General features: G+C 35.3%; 1 protein-coding gene across 2 annotated transcripts in view; it reads right to left on the bottom strand.

Annotated features, from left to right (window-relative positions):
- Positions 1-113: 113 nt before the first annotated feature.
- The window catches only part of PJA2 (praja ring finger ubiquitin ligase 2), a 70,573-nt gene continuing 46,089 nt past the window's right edge, over positions 114-24,597 (bottom strand). For both annotated transcript variants that reach the window (XM_058725306.1, XM_058725316.1), the window contains 4 exons: positions 19,232-19,343; positions 5,850-5,964; positions 5,346-5,467; positions 114-3,447 (listed from right to left, as the gene is read on the bottom strand). In XM_058725306.1, coding sequence (XP_058581289.1) covers positions 3,322-3,447; positions 5,346-5,467; positions 5,850-5,964; positions 19,232-19,343 — 475 coding nt within the window. In that variant the 3' untranslated portion in view covers positions 114-3,321. The remainder of the gene's footprint in view (positions 3,448-5,345; positions 5,468-5,849; positions 5,965-19,231; positions 19,344-24,597) is intronic.

The raw sequence follows: 24,597 nt of genomic DNA, 5'->3' as shown, positions 1-24,597 counted from the left end.
AGGAGCCTATTCCAGCCTCTCTTAATAGCTGTGTTCTTTGCCATTAATGCTAAATCCTTCAGGGGTTAAATTATAGAAGTGATGTGACTGCATAATTAAATATTAGAAAGGACCACTGAGTACATCCTGTTTATTGTTTATGATTTACACGGAAAATGATGGACTGGGGTTGTTGAACAATAAACCAATCGTTACATTTAGACTTGGGCTTTTGAAAAACTTGCATTCCATTTTAACAGTTCATACATATTTAACAGCTTATATATAAATCCAAATCACAAATAATCTTAAGAGTTAGCTCAGAGATAAACAATTAAGAAACACAACAGAAAACCACATGGATCTACCTTTAAATATCAGCATTCATATTACAAGGAAGAAGAAAATGTTAAAAAAAATTATTAGGTCAAGTCACTTAACATAGAGAAATAAGAGAAATAATACTTTTATCAATATTTATACTTATTCCTAATTTACCTTCATATATTCCTTAACTTTTCCAAAAGGATCCAAACAGTGTTTCAGAGAATCAAACTATATTTTGGTATCTGAACTTTTCCGCCTCAACCTGTATCAACTTGTTACAATGAAAATCCTAAAATCCCAATTTTCTTGAAGAAAATTTTTAAGCCAACTCTAATTCAACTTTTCTCCTTCATAGCAGCTGTTTACAGATAGTAGGGAGCCAAGAATGAAGGATAGGAACAGATGGAAAGCAAAAAGTACAACAGTTATCTTAAGTTCAGCTCTCAACACTGCTGGTTGAGTTTGGAACCAAAACATCTTAACAACTGGCAGATAATAGCTAAATCTTAACAGGCAAAGAAGAAATATTTTCTTTGGGACAGCTGCTATCTAGGAGAAGAAAACTGACGTCCCTTAATACTGCCTAAATATAATGTGTGGCTTACTTACTACAGAGGAATCTGTAGCAATGTCAGTTTAACGAGTGTCACAACTGATCAATATTACTTGAAGGAAACAACAAAAGAGAAAACAAGAAAAAGAAAAGAAAAAAATTAAAAATCACACCAGCCACAAAGTTCCACAATATACACATGAGAATTAATTTTAATCTGATTTGACTCTTTGACACTAACTGATCATCAATGAAATATGGTATGGAAAGATCACAGAGTAGAAAACAAGCAAAGATTAGTTTATACAACAGTGACTATATACATCAGAAGGAAAACATGCTAGCTAATGCAACATTAAGGCCTGAATGTAAGCACTTCCAAAGTCACAGAAGCCCCAAAGAACCCCTAAATTACAAAGTCACCACATTACATGCATGCAATGTTCAGTTTTGTTTTACCCATAAAAGGATACACAGTATTTTGCTGTAAATACCAGACACACATTTACAATATATGCAAAAATTAGAATGCAAGTGTTATGTTCCTTATATTTAAGCCTCAAATGTGCCAACAGTGAAAATTCATTTAAGAATGGAGAAACGAGATAGAATATAAATACTCAGAGAAAATTACACAAATAAAATGTAATTTTGCATTTGGGAAGCCATAGAAATACTCCTTTTATGTGTCCAAACTAAATTATCAACGTACTACTCAGATGGATGTACACTCATGACGTGCTTTACAATTTTACTTGCTCAAATGTGGCATTCTAACACACATCATTCTCTGGTGCTGATAGCAAATCACATCTGTAAGTTAAATATTATGTCCTTGTTTGTACATTATTTGCCTACTGGGTGTGATCACCTAAATGGAAAACTGTGCAATCTTATTTTGTGGTTATATAATTATGGATGACCCCAAGTGTCAACTTTCCCATAAAAACAACTAAGGAAAGCTCATTTCCTCACTTTTATAGAAATATGTGAACACAACCCTTTCAGAGGGCAAATCTGGGGTCAGGATCTTCTTTTCTCTACTTTTGGAGAAAGACAAATAAGAAAGGAACTGTGTTACATGTTCAGTCCTGCTCATAGTCACTAGGTGATCATATAAATCTACTTCCTTTTCACCCAGGGCTCATTGTGGCTTACTCTGAAACTACCTATTTTTATCATTTATTTCCAGGTGAATAATTTTATTAGAATAAATTAGTGTAAAGAAACAAATGCTAAAAATGTAGTATGAATAATCCTTGTTCAGGAATTCTCTAAAGGAATAAATTATAACACAGTAAGGTTTAGGTATATTGTAAAAAATGTGGCCAAATCTTTTCTGTACCCCATCAATTTTATCCTTTATACAAGTTGGTACAATTAACCTTCTAGTAAGGATCAGATTTCCCCTCAGGATACAACAGAATGGATGTTGAAACACTTTATGCTTGTTTTCAGACTTTCTGAAGTATTTCAGAACCAAGGTTATTTTAAACTATAATATTTATAAATTTATAAATAAATACATATACTTAAATGTATTTACACTTACACTTATTATAAATGTATTTATTTATAAGTTTATAAATTAAGAACCAATATTTATTAAACAAAGGTGCCATGTTCTCAAGTATAACTGTAACCAAGTGGAAAGGATTTCATAAGGCCATCTAATTCATCTCATCACACCAAGCACTAAGCACGCCAGATTGTTCATAAGCTTTACTAACCTTACTTCAAGCACCAACCACCGTAAAGCACTCACGCTTTACTAACCTTACTTTTAAGCACATCCGCCATTTAGGGAAAAAAAAGTTCATTTCACTACCTAACCATTCCAGGGGGATTACATTTAAGATTTAAACATTTTGTCATATTCTAGCTAAAACTCTGGCTTTTGTTTGGCATTCTAAAAAGTCCTAATTTTAAACAAGGATGAAAGAGCAGACACCTTCCTAAAAAACCACTCAGTATTATGAACCAAGAGGTTCTGATGTAGCAAAAGCAAAGGGACCAATGAAAAAGCATGTTTTAGAATTCTCTTTATTTCCAATGAAACCAAATTTTACTACTGTTGTGATCACAGTTTTCACATTTGATGCAAACAGGAGAGCTTAATTACAATCACTTAGTGGCAGTACTTCAGACAAAACCAATAATGTGTGCCACATACGTGATTATTTCTTCCGGAGAGGGTCAATTGGTAAGCTTGACTTTACAATTAATATCAACATATGCAACTAAAGAAAATGGATGCACTGCTTCAACATTCAGCTTGAAAATGTTTAGTACTTTATGCGAACCTAAATTTAGTTTAGAAAGGTTAATATTCTTCTTTCTAAACTATGGCATAGACTATATATAGCATTTTAAATTTATTTATATATAATTATTTGCACATCAGATTTAGAAGGAATTTGCAGATTTACTTTGATAGAATGATCTCATTCAAGTGTTGAGATTTAGGGGGCTTCCGCAGAACTGTCGTTTGAAGGTGGGGCATCCTGGTCAGGCTCGGAGGAAGCAGAGGCAGATGCTTCGATGACGGCAGGTGGGAAATGGCGGCGGCACACGGGGCATGTTCCGGACTGGAGGGGAAAGAAAACAAGTTCAGAGCCAAAGGAAAGGTCTTACCTGCCACACAGTATCTTCATCAAGTAAAAACAGTATCATTATCCTAAAAATAAACCAAATAACTTAAAAACAAAACTTCAAATCCACACAAACCAGAGAGGCAAAATTGTGATGCAATTTCCTCTTCATCCCAATCAGATTCTAATTTCTTTAAGGGTGAATCGTGTCTCCTAATCATGTTTGTATCTTTCAGGTCAGTCGTATTTCATTTAGTATTAACCAAGAGTCTACTACCCTCCTTGCTCAGCACTGGTGCTATGGCAGCAAGTGAGCAAGAAGTCACAGGGCATGTCCTCACCTGAAATGAATTAATTTTATTATTTGATCCATGATGCCTACATTAGAGAAACCACGGACCTAACTAATCCACCTATTCATGACACCAAATCATCTCCTAGGGCTTCCCTTACATACACTGAAGCCTTACTTTAGTGCATGTCAAAACACATGCTCAGAAAGAAGCTCAGACTTTCTTTATTAGCCATGTAATTCCTTTTCAAAAAGATACGGAGAGTTAAGTGCCTTTTAAATGATAAAAGAAATCTAACTAGGAAGTTAGATAGGACAGGGAAAGCAGACATACTAAGAGTACATTTTTGGACCAAAGATTATAGGGATGTATCATCTGGTGATAGATTATCCCCTCACAAATCTGTTTTCTTCCCCCCAAAGAGATACCCTGATAAAAGTAGGCTGAAGAAATCATGCTGATGAAGGACAAAAATTTGTATCCTAGGGATCTTCTCCCCAGAGGAGAGGCTTCACACAGAAGCCTCTTGACAGAAGGAGACCAAGGAGATTATTACCTTGGGTTATAGCCAAGTCAATGACAATTCAAGGCTGTACAACATATATATATATGTATATGTATATGTACAACGTATATATATATATATATATATATATATATATATATATATATAATGTTTACAATTCAAGAATTTAATTTAGCAAGCATTTATTGTTCACTTGCCATACAGACTGGGACCTAACAACAACATTTTATTTATTTATCTTTTTTATTATTGTTTAACGTTTGTTCAGTTTTGAGAGACAGACAGAGCATGAGCAGGGGAGGGGCATAGAGAGGAGACACAGAATCTGAAAAAATAAAAAAGAGAGAAAGCAAAGAAAAGGAAGGGAGGAAGGAGGTGGAGGAAGGGGAAAAGAAAGGGAGTGGTTGTAGGGAAGAGAGGGAGCTATATCCTTAAGTAAATAAGCTGTGAAAGTGATTTGGCAATTTCTACCTTACTGTCTATAAATGTCCTTATGCAAAAATAGAGATCAGAGAGATCATTTAAGTAAAACTCTTTCTTTTTTTATAAGTAATTCAAATATAGTTAAAAATTTTTGGGTAAATATTTAAGGACAGTATATAAAGTTGGAATAGGAGATACCTGGTAGGTTATTATACCATATTCCTCATATACATTTTCAGAGACATTGATCTGTATTAGCAGAATATCTCTACATTATTACAGTACTTTGAGTAATGCCAAAGGCTTTTTGCTTGCAATACTTTGGAAAACACAAATTTCAGGGATATGATGGGAGATCTAATTAGCTTCAGCATAAAATAATTGCTTGACATATTTCATCATTCTTGGAAATGATGAAATATGTCAAGCAAGTATTATCGCCTATATTGTTTTTTAGACAGTGTTAGTAAAGTAAAATAGTTTCATGTTATCATTAAACTCTAAATATTAAAAGGTAATAAATTTTTAACACTTAATTAAAAATAAATATAAATATGTAGCTGACTAAAATAGGCTTAAAAGATACTATCACCAGTAACTTTCAGGAGGAACTATTAAAATATTTTTTAAAAAAGTAAAAAAAAAAACCTCACCTTCTGTAGCCAAATTGAGACACAAGGTTTGTGAAAGAAATGGTGGCAGGGTAGCTCTGTTGCTATATCATCCTTAATATACTCACTGCAACAGATTGGACAGCACTGCTCCTGACCAATTGCTGAAAACAACAAACGATCTGATCAATCCCACAGAGTTCAATTTTAATAAAACTGAAAACCAACATATTAACTCACAGGTGATACCAATGACAGACAAAAGAACCACACTTTGATTAATTGGCAAACATGTTTCTGCAATACATGACAATTTGGAATTTAATAAATACTGGTTTTGTAGAAAAGCTGACTGGGGAACATTTATTCTAGCCCATCACTTAATAAACTAAAAATACTCTTCTACTAGATGAAAGTTTGCCAGAATCTGGTTTCACAAAAAACTAATGAGTTTCTAAAGGTTAGTATTTTATCTTTCAGGTGCATTGATAATATACTTACACATGTAATGTGTCATATGACATTAGAGACCAACTCTGCCCTTACCAGTATGGTCTTCAAGAACAAGGGTCTCTGGAAGGCCATCAATGCTTTCCTTACTGGCTGGTGGATTAGCCACCTCAACATCCACTGCAAGAGACTCTAAATGTGCCAGTGCAGTCTGAAAAATAAAAGTCACAGTTCCTTGTTAGAACACACTTAATTGTTATTATTTTTAAATTTCTCCCCCCACCTTTTTAAACTTACATTTTAGTAAACATACAGTGCAATATGGGTTTCAGGAGTAGAATTCAGTGATTCACTACTTACATACAATACCCAATGCTTGTCATAATGAGTGCCCTTCTTAGTTCCCAAGACCCATCTAACCCATCCCCCACCCACCTCCCTCCATTAACCCATAGTTTATTCTCTATCATTAAGAGTCTCTTTTGGTTTGTTTCCCTCTCTTCTCTTTCCCCTCGCCTTTCCCATATGTTCATTTGATTTGCTCCATCAAATAGCAACTAGCTCCATCCACGTTGTTGCAAATGGCAAGTGTTCATTCTTTTTGATGGCTGAGTAATATTCTACTGTAGGTATGTTTACATATATGTATAACATATATGTATATACATATATATAAGCATACATACATACATACACATACACATCTTCTTTATCCATGTATTAGTCGATGGACATTTGGACTCTCTCCATAATTTGGTTATTGTTGGTAATGCTGCTATAAACATTGGGGTGCATATACCCCTTCAAATCTGTATTTTTGTACCCTTTGGGTAAATACCTAATGGTATTTGCAATTGCTGCATCATAGGGTAAGATCTATTTTTAGTTTCTTGAGGAACCTCCATGCTGTTCTCCAGAGTGGCTGCACCGGTTTCCAATCCTACCAACAGTGCAAAAGGGTTCCCCTTTTTCCACATCCTCACCAACACCTGTTGTTTCTTGTGTTGTTAATTTTAACCATTCTGACAGGTGTGAGGTGGTATCTCATCATGGTTTTGATGTGTATTTCCCTGATGATGAGTGATGTTGACCATTTTTTCATATCTGTTAAGCCATCTGGATGTCTTCTTTGGAAAAGTGTTTATTCATGTCTTCTGCTCATTTCTTCACGGATTGTCTTTTTGGGTGTTGAGTTTGAGATGTTCTTTATAGATCTGGATACTAACCCTTTATCACATATTGTTTGCAAATATCTTCTCCCATTCCATAGGCTGCCTTTTATTTGTGCTGTTTCCTCCACAGCACAGAAGCTTTTTATCTTGAAAAAGTCCCAACAGTTCATGTTTGCTTGTTTCCCTTGCCTTTGGCAACATGTCTAGAAAGAAGCTATTCTGACCAAGGTCAAAGAGGTGCTGCCTGTTTTCTCCTCTAGGATTTTGATGGTTTCCTGTCTCACATTTAGGTCTTTCATCCATTTTGAATTTATTTTTGTGTATGGTGTAAGAAACTTGTCCAGTTTCGTTCTTCTGTATGTCACCATCCAGTTTAGAAAACACTTTAAAACAGTAATAGAAAACTATTTTTTAAGGTGTTATCCAACATTATATGTACCACAATTCTCTTCCTGTTAATTTCTACTGCTTCAGTCCCCTGCCCTTTAGCCTCCTTCTAAAAGGAACCACCATCAAACCAAAACATTAAAAAACAGCAAGAAAAGCACCCTACTTTTCACAAGAATGGCAAAAATCTATCTTGTCTCAATAATATCTACTTGCCCATCATATTTATATTTTCAGAAGAGTGGTTACCTCTTTCAATTTATCAGTTCCTGTGTGGAATCAGTAACATGAAAGAAAGTAAACATTTTAGACAAGCTCAACATATGAAAGACAAAATATGATTAGGGTTACCAGATCAATATTCAAGGTATAGAAGCAAATAACGTATTCCTGAATGGTTATATCTACTACTGGCATAGAACCAGCACACACACACATGACTAGCTCACTAATATTACTAGGTTACCCGGGATGTAAACCTTATTTAGGGGTTCTGTGTCTACATAAAGTTACTACTCTAAAGAGGATGAAAGGAACAACAGATCATATGACCACCTAGTATAATCCTTTTGTGCCTTGATTAGCCCTTCTGGCTACAATAAGATTAGAACTACAGGTGGGACTTGTAGAAACCCAAGTATCCATCAATAGATGAATGGATAAACAAAATATGGTTGGAAAAGGTACGTACAGAGTCAAATTCAGAATATTCAGTGATTACTCTAAATGTAAATGGACTAAATTCTCTAGGGAAAAGGCACAGAGTGGTGATTGGATTAAAAAAGCAAGACCCAATTAACTAGATGCTGCCTACAGAGACTCACTTCAGCTTTAAGGACACAGAGGCTCAAAGTAACGGGATGGAAAAAGATATTCCATAAAAATGGAAACCAAAGAGAGCAGGGATAACTATACTCCTATCACAAAAAATAGACTTCAAGCCAAAAAAGGTAACAAGTGACAAAAAAGGTTATTATTTAATGGTAAAGGGTGAATTCATCAAGAGGATATAGTAATCACCAACAAATATGCACCCAACATTAGAGCACCTAAGTATATTAAGCAAATAAGTGTAGATCTGAAGTGAGATTACACAACAGTAAATAACAGTAGGGGACTTTAATACCTCACTTTAAACAATGGACTATCCAGATAGAAAATCAAAAACAAAATATTAGACTTGAGCTACACTTGAGATACAATGGCTCTAACAGACATACAGAACATTCTATAAAACACAAACAGACTATACATTCTTCTCAAGTGCACACAACATTCTCTAGGATAGATCACAGTACAGGTTACAAAACAAGTTTTAGCAAATTTAAGAAGACTGAAATCATACCAACTATCTTTCTGACAAAAATGGCAAGAAACAAAAACATCAACAGGAAGAATATTAGAAAATTTACAAGTACATAAAAACTAAACAACACACTCATGAACAAACTTACGGGTCAAAGAAGAAATCAAAAGATATCTTGAAACAAATGCAAATGGAAACAACAACATGTCAAAATTTATGGGATGAAGCAAAAGCAGTTCTAAGATGGAAGTTTATAGCAAAAAAATGCCTACATTAAGAAAAAAGATCTCGAATAAACAACCCAATTTATACCTCAAAGAAACAGAAAAAGAAAAAAAAAAACTAAGTAAAAAGTTGGCAGAAAGAAAGAAATAATGAAGGTCAGAGCAGAAATAAATGAAGTAGAAATGGGAAAATAAAAAAATAAACAAAAAGCTGTTTTTTTGAAAAAATAAACCAAAATGATGAACCTTTAGCTAGACTAAGAAAAAAAGAGACTCAAATATAATCAGAAATGAAAGAGAGGTTACAACTGATACTATAAAAATACAAAGGATCAGAGGAGACTACCATAAACAATTATACATCAACAAACTGGATAAACTACAAGAAACGGGTAAACTTCCAGAAACATATACTTACAGCATACTGACATGAAGAATAGAAAATCTGAACAGACTAACATAAGAATATTGAATCAGCAATATAAAATTTCCCGACAAAGAAAACCCCAGGATCAGATGGTTTCCCTGGAAAACCCTACCAAACATTTAAAGAATTAAAGCCAATCCTTCTCAAACTCTTTCAAAAAATTGAGAAAGAGGCAATACTTTCAAACTCATTTTATGAGGCCAGCATTACCCTGATGCCAATGCCAGATTAGGACATGAAAAAGAAAATTAGAGCCCAATAACCCTGATGAACACACAGATGCAAAAATCCTCAATAAAGTACTAGCAAGATAAACTCAACAGCACATGAAAAGGATCATACATCATGATTAAATGGGATTTATCTCTGGATGCAAGAAAGGTGGTAACACACAAAAATCAATAAGTGTGATATACCACATTTAGAGAATGAAAGATAAAAATCGTATGATCATCTCAATAGATGCAGAAAAAGCGTTTGACAAAACATATCATCCTTTTATGAGAAAAGCTCTCAACAAATTAGGTACAGAAGGAACATACCTTAACATAAAATTAAGACATCCATATTTGACAAGGCACAGCTAATACTATAACCAACAGTGAGAGGCTGAAAGCTTTTCCTTTAAGATCAAGAACAAGACCAGGGTGCTCATTCTCACCACTCCTATTCAACATAGTATTAAAAGTCCTAGCCAGAGTATTCAGGCAAGAAAAATAAAAGGCATCCAAATGGGAAAAGTGGAAGTAAACTTGTCTTTATTTGCAGATGTGATTTTTTTACATAGAAAATCCTAAAGACTCCACCAAAAAACTGTTAGGAATAATCAACAAACTCATGGAAGCTATATAGTACAAAATCAATATACAGAAATCACTTGTGTTTCACACTAATAATGAAATATTTGAAAAAGAATAAAGAAAACAATCCCATTTGCAATAGCATCAAAAGCAACAAAATACTCAGCGATAAACTTAACCAAGAAGGTGAAAGATTGTGTATACTGAAAAATGAAAGGTAAAAGAGACTGAAGATATAATAGAAAGATATTCCATGTTAAGGAATTGGGAGAACTAATATTAAAATGTCCATACTACCCAAAGCAATCCACAGATTTAATGCAATTCCTATCAAAATTCCAATGGCATTCTTCACAGAAATACAAAAAAAAAATCCTAAAATTTGTATGGAACCACTAAAAACCCTGAATGGCCAAAGCAAAGAACAATGCTGGAAGCAATACAATTTATTTCAAACTATACTACACAACTATAGTAATCAAAACAGTATGGTACTGGCATAAAAACAGACATACATACAAATGGAAAAGAATCAAGAATCCAGAAATAAATCCCAGCATATATGGACAATTAATATTTGACAAGGGAGCCAGGAATATTTATTGCAGAAAGGATAAGGTCTCTAATAAATAATATTGGAAAACCCACATAATCACATGCAGGATAACTGCATGCATGAAACTGGACCTCTAACTTAATACCATTCACAAAAATTAACTCCAAATGGATTACCAACTAAAACTAAGACCTGAAACCATAAAATTTCTTTGACACTGGTCCTTGATACTGATCATGGCAATTAATTTTGGGTATGATAATAAAGGCACAGCAACAAAAGCAAAAATAACTAAGCAGACTACATTAAACTAAAAAGCTTCTGCGTATCAAAAGAAACCATTAACAAAAGGAGAGCCCACCTACAGAGTGGAAGAAAATATTTGCAAATCATATATGTGGTAAGGCACTGATATCCAAAACATGAAAACTCATACAACTCAAAAGTAAATAAACAGATAGACAGACAGATATAAAAATGGGCAGAGGGACTAAATAGACATTTTCCCAAAGAAGACATTAAAAGAGTAAGTACATGAAAAGATGTTCAACATCACGAATCATCAGAGGAATGCAAACCAAAATCACAATGAGCTATCAATTCACAACTGTTGGAATGGCTATTACCAAAACAATAAGAAATAAGAAGTGTTGGAGAAAATACGGAGATAAGCGAACCCTTGTGCACGGTTGGTGGGAATGTAAATTGGTACACCACTGTGGAAAACAGTATAAAAGTTCCTCCAAAAATTGACATAACTGTCCTATGATCCAACAATCTCACTTGTGGGTATATATCTAAAGGAAATGAAATCAGGATCTTGAAGATATCTGCACTCACATGTTCAATGCAGCATTATTCACAATAGCCAAGGTATGGAAACAACTTACGTATATATTGACAGATGAATGGATAAAGGAGATACACACACACACACACACACACACACACACGAATATTATTCCAGCCATAAGAAAGAAAAAAATCCTGCTAAGTGAAAACAGAACCTAAGTACTATATCATATAATTTATATGTGGAATCTAAAAAACCTGAACTCAGAAACAAGAGTGGAATGGTGATTGTCAGAGCATGAGGAGTAGGAAGCAGGAAGATGTGGTTAAAGGGTACAAACTTCCAGTTATAAGATGAATAAATCCTGGGGATCTAATGTATAGCACGGTGATTATAATTAATAATACTGTGGTATATAGCTGAAAGTTGCTGGGAGTAAAAATCTTAAAACGTTCTTCCCACAAGCGAGAAACAGAAATTATATGAGGTGTCACTAGCCCTACAGTGATAATCATTTTGTTCTATATAAGTGCATCAAATCAACACGCTGTACATCTTAAACTTACACAATGTTATATGTCACTTATACTTCAATAAAACTGAAAAAAATGTGGTATATACATACAACGAAATATTACTCAGTCTTTAAAAGAAAGGAAATTCTGGCATATGCTACAATATGGATGAAACTTGAAAGCGTATGCTAAGTGAAATGAACCAGTCACAGAAGGATAAATACTGTATGATTCCACTTATATGAGGTCCCTAAAGGAGTAAACTCAGAGAGATGGAAAGCGGAATGGTAGTTGCCATGAGCTAGGGAGAGGAGGAACAGAGAGTTATTGTTTATAATGTACTTGATGCGAATTAACTGTATTATGGTTAGAAGGGGTAAATTTTACACTATGTGTGTTACCACAATAAAAAGCAAACTGGGCCTCCCTTATAGGAGGAAGATTCTGCCTGACAGTTAACCCTGTGTTGTCTTGGATGGCAAATGTTAACCTTTTGTATACTCTTTAGGATTTAGCCCAGATAATCTCACAATGAATTATGTCTTTCCAAAAAAGGATTTGAGATGACTTACAACAGAGCGTAGGGCCGAGACAAAAGCAAAAAAAAGAGAACGCAAAAAAGGTTCATCGTAAGAGTTAGCAAATACAGTTAATAATACTGTATGCCAGTTTGAGTCTGGGTTTGCAGAGAGAGCGAAGAAAAAGTGTGCCAGAAATTCAATTAACTCTTAGCTCCAAGTTCACCTTTCATTTCTGTTCTGTGAAATAGATCTGGGCCTTCTGAACACTTTTCCCTTGTCAGCTGGCATGACCTTAGGCTTTGTCAGTAGAGAGCTCTGAACAGACATCCCCGAAGAACTTTGCTGCTTCTTCTAGTGGGCTTCCTGGGCAGGCCCCTGTAGTGTGTAAGGGTTCGCTATTGTGGGCTTCTGCATCACAGATGGCTTCTCCAGCACCAAGGTCCTCCCGTGCAAGCAGCTTCTCCAGTGCCTGGCTCCAGAAGTACATGCAGTTTCCCCAGTGCCTGACAGCTGCAGTGTAAGGTAGCCAGCAGCTTCCCCTGGCACCCATCTCAGGTGGCTTTGCAGGAGTGTGCTTCCAGTTAGTCACCTCCCTGTGAACAGTTTCTCCAGCACTCCAGTGGGCAGATTTTGCCAAGTTCCATATGGTAGATTTCCAGCAAGTTCTGCCAGCACAGTAGTACAAACATTTCTCTAAGCGCCAATGCTGTGTCCTTCCCAACACAGTCTGGATCTCAGCCCTGGTAGCGGGGGTTGCACTCTATCTCAGCCCTAAGGGTTATTCCTTAGATCTGCTATTCCTGCTCCTGGCCAAGAGGAATGGAACGTTATCGATACAAACCCTGATTACAAATAATCTTATTAATCACAATCAAACTACCACTGTGATCCACTGCAATGAAGTGCCAACTAATACATGTGTCTTGGGAGCCCAGGTGGTTACTGCACTTGACCTTATGGCAATAATGATGACTGTAAAAACTAACGTGGGATGGAACCTTTTTGAGTGCACTTGCTCGCATACAAAGAGAAAAGGACAAACTCAGGCCGGTTAACTCTCAGAGCAAGGTACTGGATAAGAACCAGAAAGTATCCCTGACAGCCCTAAAACAAACATATTATTTCTGAAAGTCAAAAACAAAATTTAATTGTGTGAACTGTTGAATTAAAATCAGAGTTTAATTATGTCTTGTGAAGTTTCTTGAAAGTTGAATCATTGACTGGTTAAATCAGGATTCTGAAACTTAGAAATGGGAATATCTGATTGGACTCAGACGAAACAGTGGACTATGCTGAATCTCCAAGCCACTCTGAGCCTCCTTTTACCAGAAGTAGTGTATCCTCCACAGACCAACCTTCCTCCACTTAAAAATCCCGTGATCATCTCACTTGGAGTGTACATGTCTTATTACTTCTATACCCACAGTAAAGTTATCAGGTAAGGACATCTCCCAAAAAGGCATGATGACCGAGTACACATACTCTTCAAAAATGTAGATTTGGGTCACTCCACCAAGTAAAGAATCTTAAGCAGCTGAGATTCTTGCTGAAGGTACAGAAAATATGGAATGGGTGATGGATGAAGGAAACCACAGCTATCAGTTATAGCCCGTGACCAAATATAAAAACAAGGACAAGTAGGCTTTGCATATTTTGTGTTTGTTATGTGTTTATTTGTATCTGCTAACCATTGTCTTTTTCTCTCTCCTTCCCATTTTTATTTCATATAGCAGTTAATTTTACAATTTAATCTTATATAAGAGAATATTCATTGTGACTGAATGAATTTGTGGAGTGATTAATATTTAGTGATGGACATAATGACTCTTGGGAGTCCGTTCACATTTGTTCATTCTGGAGAAAGGGTGAAAACTTCATTTTAAGACTAGCTGTGGGGTGCCTGGGTGGCTCAGTTGGTTAAGCACCCGACTCTTGATTTAGGCTTGGGTCTCAGTTCATGGGATCGAGCCCCGCATCAGGCTTTGTGCTAAGTGTGGAGCCTGCTTGGGATTCATTCTCTCTCTCTCTCTCTCTCAAAATAGATAAACTTTAAAGAAAAAAATAACAAAAACTAGCTATATCTTGTTAGGTGGAAATAAAGTTGCATTGCTGTTGAATAGAGTTCAAATGTGTGTAGAAAGGTGTATATGGGATCCAAGTAATCAAAGGGATGGACTGTTCTCCAGTTATTGATTACTGCTCCTCAAATCCAAATTAGCTATTTTTGTCAGCTCTGTGAAAAAGGATTTGGGCTATTTAAGTATTTTCCTCTGATACCTGTCACAATGTTAATTAAGCTTTGTTCACAGAGGATGCTGAAAAGACACTGCAGGAGGAAAAGGGCTTTACTTCTAATCCCAGTGAGCCTGTTTACTTCTAATCCCAGTGAGCCAGCTTCCATGGCATGCATGGTTTTCTCCAGCAGCAGACTTTCCGACGCCCACAGCTTCTCCAGCATCTTGCTCTTGTAGTGCATGCGGCCAGCAGCTTCCCCCAGCACCCACCTTGGACAGTTCTGGAGCAGAGTGCTTCCAGTGAGACATCTCCCTGTAAACAGCTTTCCTCAGCAGCACCCTACAGGGCTGATTTCCAGCAAGTTCTGCCAGTGTAGCACTACAGTGACTTCGTTGCCATTCAGTGAGCCACAGTTGTGCCATCTCCATCAAAGTTTGAATCCGAGCCTTGGAGGCGGAGACTCTTTCTTAGGTGATCTTAGCCTAACGTGTGGGAGCCATTCCTTACATGTGCATTTTCTGTATTCTTTAGAAATATCTTTAATCCTTACTAAGCAAATCTTTGTTACTTTAATCCCCTATTATAGTTTATAGTTCTTTATATTAAAATTTCCCCTTAGGAAATAGAAAATAGAAGGTAATAGCCTATTATTTGTCCCTCCTTTCTCATATAACTATAACCATAAATCTCCTCCAATTCCTTGTGTACTTCTCAAGACAGACTGCAAGAACTCCTCTGTGCTACTCCACACATAAAAAAAGAAGGGATATTATTTACAGTAAGTTCCATTTGGGGATGCTACTTATGCTTCGACACATGTTTGTTGCAATAGGTTCATTATTCGTTTCTGATGATGATTTGCATGTCTGTAGTGCTAATAAATACCTGGAATTTATATGTGTAAAAATAATTTATTGCCTTGATACTGACAAATACTTAAGGTGATCTGGAGTCACGTACAAGCAACAAGAGTTAAGAGAGACCATTCTGAAACCACTGCTATGAAATCTGTAAAAATATAAAAATCTATCTACACTTTAGGCAGTATAGTGTATTTTCAAAAGTCACTCCAAGTGTCAGAAAGACAATTAAATAGGCTAAAGAGCACAACTGGAATATATTTAGATTTAAAGTAGCATAATCCTTTGTCAGAACAAAATTTAGTTTTTAAAGAATAAAACACAATTCAGTTTTTAAAAAGTGAAGATTTATAACAAGTGACTTAATACTGATTTTCAATGATCACTGAATCCACATGTGCTAGATGATTACCACCTGGCTGACTGCTGATTTGAATAAATCTTTAAATACAGACATTTATAAGAGAGCTTATCACTGCACCAGCTATTTCGCTAAGTGCTTTATCACAGTGTCACAATCCACAAGGTAAATTTTATTACTCCCATTTTGTAGATGAGGACCTGAAGCTTAAGGAGGTTAAGTGAAGACTGCAAGGTCACAAACCTAAAGTTCATGTACTACCTTCCCAATGTCTATAACCCAGTGTATAGGCAGTGTTCTGTAAGTGTGTAAAGACTTTCTAGGGAGCCAAGGGTATGGAGTCTTTAAGAGACTAAATTTCAATTCATTTAACTTTCTTATGTAACCCTTCCTCAAACTGACCTTCTGAAGAATATGCCCGCAGTCAAAGTACCGTGCTGGTTCTCTGTTCCCATATTCCTTTTTATACTAACCTTTTCTCCACTTTATAAATAAAACCATACTTCTTACCCATTCAAAGGGGCACTTTCAAATACTGGGGTCACATTGAACTAACAACTAAATAACAAATTTTGTAGGTGGCTTCCAGTCATCTGCTTTCAAAAAAAAAAAGGAGGATCTAAACAATCTGTCAAGTTGATGTGATTTGGGCAAATATCTCAGAAAAACTAAGTGACAATGCTATGATAAACTCCTTCCATCCCTATCAATTTATTTATGTGAACAAGGTTTCTCAAGTTTACATTTATAAATATGAAAAACAAATAAAATTGATGCTCAACTACATCTCATTCTAGGAATAAATAAAATTAACTCATAAAATAATAAGGAAGGAAAAAGTCTCCCTCTATCTTATTAAGAGATATATTTCCAGTAAAATTTTACATTTAAATATTTATCAACATTTAGAAGTCTGTTTTTGATCAGTTAGATGCTAACAATTTTAAATCAATCTAAACTACTTTATTTATATGTAAATTCTTGAACATACTTTTATTGCAAAGAGGTATAATAAGGTAAACAATATTACTTAGGGTTTATGCTAAAAAACTTTAAATGTGAACATAAATGTGCAAAGGGAAGTATTTTTCAAAACTTGTTCAAAGTAAAAAGCTTTAATATCATTGTTTCAAACACTTAAAGATCTTAAGTATTTTGTCCTTTTCTCACTCAAATTTGAGACAAAAGTATAGGCAAATATTTGTTGCCAATATTTTCACCAATAGCCACTACCTGAGATAACAGATCAGTCTGGTATTGGGAAAATAAGAGAAATGAAAACAACCAGTGCTGAAAAGAGATCAGGCTGCTTGAGAGAAAAACAAATAAAAGCACTCAGTTTGTCTTATTGCTTTTCTTTCATTTAAAGAATGCTGTTAAATTTAAAAGAAAATATCATAAATTATAAATTAATACAGCCTCACTTTTCAAAATGATTAAATAACTGCATAGTAGGCAGAAAAATAAAGATTTCTAGAGAGTGATAGGAAGATGGAACTGTAATGATTTTCAGTCAAATTCAAATAAAATAAAGAGAACTAAATCTGAGGAAGCTGCTAAACTGTAGGGAAGGAAGACACAACACCACTCATTAGAACAGAAGGACAGATGGTTAAGAGAGACAAGTGGCAGTGTCACCGGGTTCCCAAAGAGCAGAAGTCATGTGGGGACTGTAAGTTCCCTGGACATACTAGTCTTTCTTGACTCTGGTCTTTGCACACACTGCTAGTGCCTTCACACGGTATGATGCCCTGCCCCCGACCAATCCTTCTGGTGCTTCTTTCAAGACACCAATCAAATGTCACAATTCCTACTGGTAACAAGAAAACTTCTATTAAAACTTCTATTTTAATTTTCAAAACATGGACCACTAGCACAATAATGGGAAAAACTATGTAAACACTGTGAAACTAGACTCTAGAATGGATATATTCCATTGTGGTCACTTAAAATTTATTTATCTCAAAAAAGTTAGTGATTCTTCATCTTTACATATTATATTCCTGACACAAGTTATCACACTGTGCCATTATTTCATGTGTCAGAATTGACTAAGGCAAGTTAAATAATCTGGGAAAAGTCCTAAATGTATTGTCTTAATATGTTCTTTCTGACTTTCCTCCTACTACACAGTATTTCTATGGTTCCTTTAAAAAAAAACACACCACACAAAGCATAATCAATCAATGATCTCCATGGAAGATTACTCAGATGTAAAAAAAAGTGATCTCACAGCAAAGCTAACCTAAGTGTGTGTGTGTGTACGTAAGTGTTTGTGTGTAGACAGGTCAGTCTGTCTACCTACCCACTGTATATTTATGAATCTAAACTGTACTTTCTAACCTCAGAAAATTTCAAGATAAAATGCTGTTATAGTCCCTGAAAGTTCTCTCATTTATTTTTGTTCTCTCACTTTTGACTCATTCACATTATTACTGTTTTTCTACTTTGGAAATCACTTCAGAAATAGTAATTTAAAGAAAAGATTTCTAACAATGAAATCCACAAGTGCAATGAAAGTTCCCAAACACGAAAATGCTTGGGCTTTTGACCTTAGGCAAATACAATCATGAGTATTTGTATTGCAATCAAATAAGGAAAAGAAAGCCAAACAAAATTATGTGCTACATTTATTTAAGTGTATTTGTATATGGAGATAATGGAAATAAAACTGCTATATTCATTAAGCAGCAAGGTAGTATTTAGAAACTATGAGGACAAAAAAGTGGAAGTGATGTATAATATATCCTTAGAGATCTTCAATTTCATTTACAAATATACCTGTGTCTGTGTAAAGTAATCAGATTCAGGGGTGCCTGGGTGGCTCAGCCGGTTAAGCGTCTGACATTGGCTAAGGTCATGATCTCATGGTTCGTGAGTTCAAGCCCTACACTGGGCTCTGTGCTGACAGCTCAGAGCCTGGAGCCTGCTTCAGATTCCCTATCTCCCTTTCTCTCTCTGCCTCTCCCCCATGCACTTGTGTGCACTCTCTCTCTCTCTCTTTCAAAAATAAATAAAACATTAAAAAAATATTCAGATTCACAGACCCAGATAACTTAATAAAGGAAAAGTCTATTTTCTAAATGTAAGCAAAACATTCTCTATTCTGCAGTAAAACCTGGGAAATAATGCAATTAGGCAAACTGGCAGGATGTCTAGTGTGATTTATATACACAAACTAGGGGCAATCATTAATCAGGAAATGCTATTAAAGTGATGAAAAATTATTCACCTTTTCCTAAAAGCAATTAAAAAAGCCTTTAATTTTTATCATTTTGTATTCCACCAACTTATATATAGGCATCAGAGTCACTACAATACCTCCATAGCCTGAGCTAAGCGTTCTTCTAGAGCCATGTAGGTGAGGAACTGAGGATCCACATAGGAAATAGCTTCAGCAACTCCTAGTCCATCTGCAAAGCCGTCAAACAGGCTGGAAAAAAAAAAAAAAAATACAACCATGATTAGGGAAATCTTTATGGTGAAGACATAATTATATTAGCATACTGATAAACCAATAAATATACTATAAGCAGAAAACCTTAAAATATTTTAACATAAATCTTATGTGGTGAGAGGCAGGATGAACCCAACAGAAAAATGAAATACTAAGCATAAGGAGCTAAGACACCACTACCTCTCCTAATAAGCTGTCACAATCACACACAAAATTTGTGGGAAAATTCTTTTTATGTTTCTAGTTCTTAGTTCCAACTCAGGTGATTGCTTAAGGCTGGTATAAAGGTAGTATTTTTCTCCCCAATTCTGTCTCATATACTTTGTTTGTTTGAGTTTCCAACCTAAATTTAGAGGAGAACATGGTAAAGACAATTACTGCATTTATTTCAATTCTATCATTAGACAAAGCCTGTTTTCCTTCTCTTACCTTGTACTGCTTAATTATTTTGGGCTTAAAAATATTTTATTTTCTCAAATCTTTCTCCTTAATCTCTCTTCTATTCTTCTGAAAACTAGGCCTCCTCCATTATTATTCAGAATGAAAAATACTTAGCTCTTGACTGCTCATTTTTATTGTTTCTTTTTACTAAAGGATTTCAATCCCCTTGAAGAAAACATTATGTTTTATTCTGGTCCCAATCTCCTTCCTCCACCGCTAGACATACACAGATTCCTTCTTTTCCTCTAGTCTTGGAGATACCTATTTCAAAATTCAGAAACCCTAAATAACTCCTCAGTCCTCTTCTTTCTAATCTTGCCTCCTTGGCAATGACATTCAAGTCCACTTCTTCAGTTATCTAAACCTCCACCTAATTCCAAACTCTCTCTTGAGCTCCTGACCTACATTTTTAGTTTTCTATGGGGCAGTTTACCTCATTTAACACCCACCACCTCAAATCTAGTATCTCCAAAACTGAGCTTATTATGTCTACCTAAAGGCAACCTTCTGTTGACTTCTACAGTCCTATCGAAAGTTGAATACAGTCAGGAACATCCAGTTACACAAACCAATTCAAAATAATTTTGATGTCAACTTTTGTGCCATCATTAAAATTATAAATCTACTGCCAAGAAATACAAAAGTGCTATTATGAAGATAAAAGCTTAGTACCATCTAAAAATCAGCAGACACCACATAGTGCAAAGAAACATCCTCATACCATCACAGATTTTAAAATTAGAATTTAAACCACAAATTAGCAAATCCAACCTTCCCTGCGACACTAGAACCCCTTCACCTAGCAGTGAGACACAAGGCAAGGAAGGAGAGCCCTGGAACCAGTAACACAGGGATTTACCTCTACATTGAACTGAGTCAGAGTCAGACAATGTGAAAATTTTATTTAACTGTTTTTTCAGCTATAAAACAAATGAAATGCATTGATGCACACACGCGCCTGGCACAGAGCTGGCACCACGGTCGCGGCATCCAGGAAGCAGCAGGACTCCATGTGGAAGAAACACTGCTCTCTGGGGTGGTACATGCTGTGCGGAAGAGCTCTATCAGAAGTATGAAGCTTGTGTGAAGTTAAGTGCTCTAGTTCTGCCTGCTGAAGCAGCGCAAACTATGTCCCCTTTTCCTTTGCAGAAAACTCCTTCAAACGGTTAGAGTCAACCATCTCTAAATTCTTTTCTTCTCCAGACTAAACAAATGTAGACATTCAAAGAATATTATCTGCCTGTAATTTGGTCACTGCAAAATAATCAGCTAACATTAAAAATTCTAGCATCATTCATCTGGCAATCACATGGTAGTAAGTGTTTGAGACAAAAATCACTAATGATACTAAAACCAGTGGATGGAAGTTTGATAGTTTGAGAAGAAACAGGTTATTTAACGTGGTCTCAAAATATCTTCCCACTAAATGCCTATTATTTGTTTTAAAAAATGGCAACAGTACAGTGAGGAAATCTGAAAGATATCCCCTCAAGCAAATGATCGCAATTAACATCACAGAAATGGGACAATTTGGCATCACGTGTCTTCTGATATGAACTAAGAAAAATAAAACACCGTTTCTGTGGCGTTCCTGCTAAAAAACTTTTAACTTGAATCTAATCATGACATCAGGAAAATCTACACTAAGAACCATTCTAAAAAATAAATGGCCTATACTTTTTAAAAATGTCAAGGTTATGGAAAACAAAAACCGAGAAATGTTCCAGATTAAAAGTGACTCACGAAACATGTTAACCAAGTACAATGAGTAGCCTTGAACTGGACTAGAAAAAAATTTCTCTGGTGACATCAGTGGGACAACTATAGACATTTGAATAATGTCCGTAGACTAGATAATAGTACTATTAACAGTGTTAATTTCCTGATTTCGAAAATTTTACTGTGTTATATAAGAAAATGTCCTTGTCCTTAGGGACTTCATGCTAGACTATGGGTAAACAGGCATCTTGTTTGTAACTTACTCATAAATGTGGGGGGGAAAATACCATAAAATAAATATAGGGAAAGAAAGGAAAGACAGAATAACAGAAATGTGGTAAATGTTAATATTTGTGGAGTATTAGTGAAAGACATATGGAAATTCTTTTAAATTTCTGTTATTAAGGGGGGCACCTGGGTGGCTCAGTCGGTTGAGTGTCTGACTTTGGCTCAGGTCATGATCTCATGGCTCATGAGTTCGAGCCCCATGTCAGGCTCTGTTGACAGCTCAGAGCCTGGAGTCTGCTTCAGATTCTGTGTCCCTCTCTCTCTCTGCCCCTCCCTCGCTCATGCTCTGTCTCTCCCTCTGTCAAGAATAAATAAAACATTAAAAAAAGACATTTTCAATTTCTGTTATTAAGCCATGGTTATAGCCACAGGGAATTAATTTCTCACAGCCTTAATAGGTTAATAATTATAACCCCAATTTCTTCCAGGAAAATAGAGAGTTAAGTAGTTATCAAAAAATAAATAAATGGTACAGTTGAGATTTGTCTAAATCTGAAACTCATGTTTTCTCCACATCACCTCCCACCAGGCCATTTTATAAAAAATATTCTCTGGGTATTCTACAACACTTCTGTGATGTCATCAAAACAAATAAGTAAACTTTGATAAAGCATTTTTTCCATTTCCTTTTTTTTTTTTCCCATTTCCTTTTAAAGAATCAAAAAGCTTTACCTTTTTTTTTTTAAGTTGTGGTAAAACAAACCAAAAAAAAAGTCACGTTTTAGCTCTAGAGACAAGAACTGCTGTTTGCCATGACTTTTCCTTTTAGTTGTTAAAATGACATGTTACTTTAATATGAAAGTCAAATCCTATTTTACTTTATCAATCTGTAGCTGCTGCCATATAAATTGACATAGTACCATATAAGCAATAATGAGGTGTTACATACCTACATAAAATTCAAAACAGTAACCTTCAAAAAGTTTGTCTTAAAATTAATGCTAAAATGCTTTCTATGTTAAAACAAAAAACAAAAAACAAAAAACAAACTACTGAAGCTCCCCAAATTTGGGGACAATCACAAACATCTCTAAAATCTTAACATAACAGATGTATCCAGAAAGATCATCAATGAATTAGAACCTAAAATCAAGTTTTCAAGTTTAAGTTAAAATTATATTCAAAAAAGACCTCATTATTTCTTCAAATTTTTATATGGAACAACCTTTTTTGAAAGTTATTTAGAAATATATATCAAGATCTTAATAAATACCACTTATCTCAGTAATGTCACCTCTGTTAATCTGTCCTAAAGAAATAACCTGAAGTACAAAACAAGTTATATGAGGGGAAAGGTTCACTGTACTATTTCATTGGGGAAAATGAACAATTAAATTTTAGTGCAACTACAGACTGGAGCATCTACATAATGGAGCTATAAAACATTACTCTGATAAAATTTTGAAAATGTCCAAAAGAAAACATTTCTTCATATTAAACCCTAATTGCCTCCAGACGTGCACAGATGATGTTACCTAAATCGACAATTCCGTCATCTGCTGAGCATTATGAGGAATGACTTTGCATAGTGGAGGCATAAGACATCATCAGCATCACAAGGAGTTCAGAAAGAGTGTAATAGGCAGACATAAGAGAGGTGGGGGAGAGCTAGTGGTACCAAGATCAGCAAAACTGGGATCTGGTGAGCCACTGCTCTTCCATAAAGTTAGGAAGCCAGAAAATGGGTTTTGGAGGTAAGAATGTTTAAGATGGAATTACAAATTGTTTGTGTGGCTGTGATAAAACACCACTTCTACTTCCACAAATGGGCAATGAAAGTCTGCTTCACACATCTAATTTGCTCCCCCCTAGGGAGTGAGAATAGGAAACAGTAAGGAGGATTTCAACGAGATGCTGAGTTTCATATCTGGAACAATTTGGAGAAGCACAAAGAAGTAGCTAGACACATGGAAAGAGACTCAAAATCATAACTTCTAGAAATCTGCAGAGTTATCAGGTGATGTAAATGAGTTTTTCTTTATTTTTCTCTATTTTCTGTAATGGAATTTTAGCTGGAAAACCAAAACAAATTCTTAAAAATATTTCTGGGTAGACATGAAAACAAAAGTAGTACCAAGCCATTATTTTCTCCAGAAAAAGTAACAAGAGATCTGTTGAACCATATATCCTTTCCACATCTCAATAACCAGCTACTTCCAGAGGCCGACTGCATGTTGGAAAGATAATCTAACTATAAGCCAAAACAGTTAAATTCTGACCTTTATATCATGAGACCTAACAATTCAATAATCCACTTAATTGTTATATGCTGCTTTTCCCTGAAGCTCATTATTCTTTGTCAGCATAAAGTAAACTGAATACTTTCAGCATCTCTGGGAAGATATAATTGTCATTTTCCGTATTTTGCATACAGAGAAGGATAGCTACATTCTTATGATTCTTCTGGTTTAATCACATGTTTTGAAATTCCTCAAGTACTATTTATTAAAGACTCTTCTTTTTTTTTTAAAGGATTATACCAAGTGCTATATTTACCATATAGGGCTAAACTTACAGGTTGGAAACCTCAAACCATGAGTTTATAAATAACCAGGATATAAGGTGGGCTTCAAGAGAGCCAAAGGTCAAAGAGGAAAAGAGGTCACTGCCTGGAGTAGTAGGAAGGAGTCCATGTAGGAAGTGACATCCAGAATGAGCTCTGAAGGAGAGGAAGACTAACAAGATGGGAAAAAACACTTTTGAGAGATCAGAGATTCAGTTTTCATAATTTAGAATCATGAACCAATTCTACTCAGTGAACAATTAACCATGGTAATAACAC

Source organism: Neofelis nebulosa, chromosome 1 (assembly GCF_028018385.1).
Source record: "Neofelis nebulosa isolate mNeoNeb1 chromosome 1, mNeoNeb1.pri, whole genome shotgun sequence".
NCBI lineage: Eukaryota > Metazoa > Chordata > Mammalia > Carnivora > Felidae > Neofelis > Neofelis nebulosa.
The sequence above is the reverse complement of the archived record's forward strand: the minus strand, read 5'-3'. Positions and strand labels throughout refer to the sequence as shown.